Source organism: Garra rufa, chromosome 16 (assembly GCF_049309525.1).
Source record: "Garra rufa chromosome 16, GarRuf1.0, whole genome shotgun sequence".
Lineage (NCBI taxonomy): Eukaryota > Metazoa > Chordata > Actinopteri > Cypriniformes > Cyprinidae > Garra > Garra rufa.
The window spans coordinates 13,297,486-13,303,440 of NC_133376.1; the positions used below are offsets into that span (position 1 = coordinate 13,297,486).

The following is a 5,955-nucleotide window of genomic DNA, read 5'->3' on the forward strand; positions in this document are numbered from 1 at the left end:
ACAAAGGTAGTGTGTGTTGCATTATTATAGCATTTTAAAATTTTGCAAAAATATTATGGGTAAGTTAGATTTAAAGAGATAGTTCACCCATAAATTAAAATTTGATGTTTATCTGCTTACCCCCAGGGCATCCAAGATGTAGGTGACTTTGTTTCTTCAGTAGAACACAAACAAAGATTTTTAACTCAAACTGTTGCAGTCTGTCAGTCATATAATGGTAGTCAATGGTTACCAAATCTTTAGGAGTAAAAAAAACATACACAGACAAAACCAAATTAAACCCTGCAGCCCGTGACGATACATGGAGGTCTTAAGACACAAAACGATCAGCATTTATATTATTTACCTCAGATCTACCGCAACATTCTACTCTCCTGAGCTCATTCACAACAGCCGGGGTGTGACGCGTCAACTGTTAAATAAGAGGTAAATAATGATATAAATACTGTTTAGTTTCTTGCACAGACCAATCGTTATGTGTCTCAAGACCTCAATGTATCGTCATCCTCAATTTGATTTTGTCTGTGTATGGTTTTTTTTTCTCTTAAAGATTTGGTAACCATTGACTGCCTTTATATGACTGACAGACTGCAACGATTTGAGTTAAAAATCTTTGTTTGTGTTCTACTGAAGAAACAAAGTCACCTGCTCTCCCTTGGGGGTAAGCAGATAAACATCAAATTTTCATTTTTGGGTGAACTATTCCTTTAAGACTGCCCGTTAGATTTACCCAAAACAAATTAAATCTCATGTTTAACCACTATAGAGACATCAGAGCAAGCAGCTAATTCCAGAAAAAGTGGCCGAGGTAAGGCTGCCCTCAGCGGGTTTATAAAAGCTAAATGGCCGCTGACACCCTGGAGCTCACATCTCTGAAAATGTCGAAGCAAATATTGTAAAAGACCCTATCTTTATTAACGAACCGCATTAAAGTCAAGTACATTCTCGCCTGAAAGCTCTTAAAACTACTTTCAGTGACACAAAAACAGTATTATTTATAAAATTGTAGTGGATTTGGGCGTCCACCATGACACTAGCTGTGAAAAATACCGCAAGTGGAGTGATATGGTGAAACGGTTGGAGTTCCGATAGAATATGGCACTTCACTCAGCCAGTCAGATTTAGGGACCAGAAATAACTATTTCATAAATAAATATATATATATATATATATATATATATATATATATATAAATAACTCTTTCAGGCTAGAGGGTCTCCTTGCCATCACCCTGATCTTTAGCTCCCTCCACAGATTCTCAATTGGATTTAAGTCAGGACTCTGGCTGGGCCACTGCAAAACGTTAATGTTTTTGTCTGCTAACCATTTCTTCACCACTTTTGCTGTGTGTTTTGGGTCGTTGTCGTGCTGAAATGTCCACTGGTGCCCAAGGCCAGTTTCTCTGCAGACTGCCTGATGTTGTTGTTGAGAATTTTGATGTATTGCTCCTTTTTCATGGTGCCATTTACTGTGATTAGGTTCCCTGTTCCACCGGCTGAAAAACACCCCCAAAACACTAGGTTCCCACCACCATGTTTGACAGTGGGGAGGCTGTTCTTAAGGTTGAAGGCTTCTCCTTGTTTACGCCAAATGAAGGCTACATCTTTGTGGCCAAACAATTCAATTTTTGTTTCATCTGACCATAAAACAGAAGACCAGAAGTCTTCCTTTTTGTCCAGATGAGCATTTGCAAAGGTGAAGCGGGCTTTTGTGTGCCTTATCTGGAGAAATGGTGTCCTCTTTGGTCTCTGTCCGTGGAACCCAGTGGTGTGCAGTGTCCATTGGACTGTCTGCCTTGAGATGTTGCCACCAGCAGAGCCCAGATTCATCAGGATGGTCTTGGTGGTGATCCTTGGATTCTTTTTTACCTCTCTCACTGTCCTCCTATTCCACTTTTGGCTTCCGACCACGTCCTCTGAGATTTTTCACAGTGCGGAACGTCTTGTATTTTTTAATAATACTTTGCACTGTAGCCACTGGAACTTCAAAACATTTAGATATGGTCTTATAGCCCTTTCCTGACTTGTGAGCAGCCACAATGTGCAGCCGCAGGTCCCCAGTGAGCTCCTTTGTCTTCGCCATGACTGTCCACAAACCAACAGCAGAGAGCTTCTGTTTTTCAACTATTGAGTTGATTAAAACAGCTGTTCCCAATGAATCAGGGTAATTAGGATGCTTTAGAACAGCTTGGACTATTTGGAATGGGTATAGAACTTTAGATTTTGTCATAGACTGTGACAGTTTGCAAAGGGTATGAATAATTTTGGACATGCCACTTTTTGTTCAAATGTAAATAAAAGCTGAGAAATATTTTATTCCACAATGATGCCTCTTGTACATCGTCTTATTAACTTTTGGGAGAAGCCTTTGTCATTTCCGGTCAAAAAAAAAACTTGCTGGTTGAATAAAAGTAACTTTAAGTCAGAATTTGCCAGGGGTATGAATAATTTTGGGCTTGACTGTATGTGTATGTATGTGTGTGTATATATATATATATATATATATATATATATATATATATATAGACAAAAACTGTACAGTACAATTTAATGAAATTTTTATGGTTTGTGATTTTCTTTTCTGTCGCAAAAAAGTTAATAACTGGACATCTAGGATACCATTTCTCTCATCTATTATAGATGAAGGGTTACTCAAGCCTAATATTTGATGTGCAACATGAAAAACCGGCAACCAGCTGAGTGTGTGATGTCTGTTGTTTCTGTGTCTTTCTGCAGGGATTCATCTCACCAGCACTGCTTGTGGTGTGTGTTAGTGAGTGTGTGTCAGAGATGGCGTGTGATGTATTTCCTCTTTGCTTGGCTCTAATCAAACTTGAGGTCTCAAGGCTTTCCCCCCTGCTCGTCTGCTCTTCTGGAGAGGAGACATGATCATCCATCAAGAGCCCAAATCCTCCTCCAGTGGCCCGCACTGCTATTTCCACCAGCTCCTGAATGATCGAACGACTTCCGTGCACAGATTTGGACCCAAATCACCTTCTGCTTGCGTTTCACAGAGCTCAGGTAGTGCGGGAGTCGCCAGTTAAATTAGCTTTAGCACCTTTATAAAGAAAACATTAATTTGATGTGAGAGAGTAGCATTTCCGGCACGGAGAAAAGTGCTGTTTTCATTGAGCTTGATAGTTTATTGTCTAGATTATGCAAATCAAATTTGTAAGCTTTAGATGTTTTCATAATACGATTTTTAAAAAATCCTCCATAGACTTGCTTGGAATTGATTTCGGAAACTTTTACGAGACAAATCCGTCTTTATCCGTGCACTTTCTGCTACCGACTTTGATAACCTCAGCCATGATTTTCTTATCATAACGTACCGCAGCTGTGTATCGCTTATGAATCATTGTAGAAATGAAAACTAAACGAGGAATCATTTTTATGAATTTTTTTAAAAGCCAATCCTCTGTCCTTAATAATATCTGCTATATTTAGTTCAGTAATCAGCTATGCAGTAAGGAGTTCACAAACTGTGCCATGACCATTGAGCCAGATGAAAACTAAAGGATCAATATTCAGAAAGGAGGTGAATCTCATGAGAAAATGCCAAAGGAAAATAAAGAGAAATTATACTTTGCATGAATATTTGTTTTTTAGTTTTACAGGATTCGTACAAGACTTTAAGGCCTGAAAAACCTTTGAAAATAGCAAAATTCCTGAAGAGGTACTTCAAAAGTGCTTGAATTATTAAAAGACAATGTATCTATGAAATAAGTGTTTAATGTAGTCAATAAGCACATATCTTTTCATGCAAAAGTCACGCAATTCAAAAAAACATATTTTTCGCTTATTTCAGTTAATACCAGAAAACAATCGAGCTAGCAAGTAGTAGTCCTGACAGTGTTGTGTAAACATGGCTAAAACTGTGAAAAGAGGAACAGATGAACCAAATCAATTGGGTCATTTACTCATTTACGCTTCGATTGATTTAAACTCATGACTTCGATCATTCATTTCAAGCGATTCACTAGCAAAAACCAGATCAAATTCAAATAAAAAAAATTTGAATTTCAACATGGTTTGTAAAGATTTTTAAAAAGCATGTTGTGATGGGTGAAAAAGACCTTTTGGAAACTCTGAATCAGTTAAATCATTGCGTCGCAAAATGATTCACTGTTTTGAAACCAATCGGATCGCATATCACAAATCATTTGTTTCAGATCGGGACTTCAAATCGAATATTGTAAATCATTTGATTTAGATTGGAACCTCGCATATTGTGAATTATTTGATTCGAGTTGGGACTTCAGAGCACGTATCACAAATCATTTGATTTAGATCGGAATAGGTTCGTGAATCCTTTCACAAATTATTCAATGTCTGATTCAAATCAAATGATTTGTCATACAGAAAGTTCTGATCTTAGTCAAATGATTCGCAATCCGAGTCCTGATTGGAAATAATGGTTTGTGAATCATTATTCAGATCGGGACTTCAGATCGTGGATCACAAATAATTTGATTTCGATTGGAACTTCGGAGCGGGTTTACAAATCTTTTGTTTTAGTTTGGAACTTCGGTGCGCACATCATTTGATTCAGGTCGGGACTTCAGATCGTGGATCATGAATCTTTTGCTTTAGATCGTAACTTTGGAGCATGCATCATGATTCATTTGCTTTAGATCAGAACTTTAGAGCGTGAATCGTGAATCATTTGATTTAGATCGGAACTTTAGAGCGTGGATTGCAATTCATTTGCTTTAGATCTGAACTTCGGAGCGGGTTCGCAAATCTTTTGCTTTAGATTGGGAATTCAGATCGTGGATCACAAATCATTTGATTTCGATCGGAACTCCGGAGCGGGTTCACAAATCGTTTGCTTTAGATCGGAACTTTAGAGCGTGGATTGCGATTCATTTGCTTTAGATCTGAACTTCGGAGAGGGTTCACAAATCTTTTGCTTTAGATCGGAACTTCGGAGCGCACATCATTTGATTCAGTTCGGGACTTCAGATTGTGAATCTTTTGCTTTAGATCATAACTTCGGAGCATGCGTTGTGATTCATTTGCTTTAGATCAGAACTTTAGAGCATGGATCGTGAATCATTTGATTTAGATCGGAACTTTAGAGCGTGGATTGTGATTCATTTGCTTTAGATCTGAACTTCGGAGCGGGTTCGCAAATCTTTTCCTTTAGATTGGGAATTCAGATCGTGGATCACAAATCATTTGATTTCGATCGGAACTCCGGAGCGGGTTCACAAATCGTTTGCTTTAGATCGGAACTTTAGAGCGTGGATTGCGATTCATTTGCTTTAGATCTGAACTTCGGAGAGGGTTCACAAATCTTTTGCTTTAGATCGGAACTTCGGAGCATGCGGAACTTCGGAGCATGCGTCGTGATTCATTTGCTTTAGATCAGAACTTTAGAGCATGGATCGTGAATCATTTGATTTTGATCGGAATTTTAGAGCGCAAATCTTTTGATTCAGATCGGGACTTCAAATCGTGAATCACAAATTATTTGATTTCGATCGGAACTTCAGAGCGGGTTTGCAAATCTTTTGCTTAAGATCGGAACTTCGGAGCGTGCATCATTTGATTTAGTTCAGTACTTCAAATCGTGGATCGTGAATCTTTTGCTTTAGATTGGATCTTCAGAGCGCGAATCATTTGATTCAGATCGGGACTTCACATTGTGAATCACAAATTATTTGATTTCGATCGGAACTTCAGAGCGGGTTCGCAAATCGTTTGCTTAAGATCGGAACTTCGGAGCATACATTATTTGATTAAGTTTGGGACTTTAGATCGTGGATCGCGAATCATTTGCTTTAGATCTGAACTTTAGAGCATGGATCACAAATCATTTGCTTTAGATCTGAACTTTAGAGCATAGATCACAAATCATTTGCTTTAGATCTGAACTTTAGAGCATGGATCACAAATCATTTGCTTTAGATCTGAACTTTAGGGCGTGGATCGCGAATCATTTGATTTAGAT

The 5,955-nt window shown here is 38.2% G+C and overlaps 1 protein-coding gene across 1 annotated transcript in view; it reads left to right on the forward strand.

Moving 5' to 3' along the window:
- The window catches only part of slc16a2 (solute carrier family 16 member 2), a 54,178-nt gene extending 51,135 nt beyond the window's left edge, over positions 1-3,043 (forward strand). The window contains exons 6-7 of the mRNA XM_073820190.1: positions 2,736-2,762; positions 2,838-3,043. Of these exons, the coding sequence (XP_073676291.1) occupies positions 2,736-2,762; positions 2,838-3,043 (233 nt within the window). The remainder of the gene's footprint in view (positions 1-2,735; positions 2,763-2,837) is intronic.
- Positions 3,044-5,955: the final 2,912 nt, after the last annotated feature.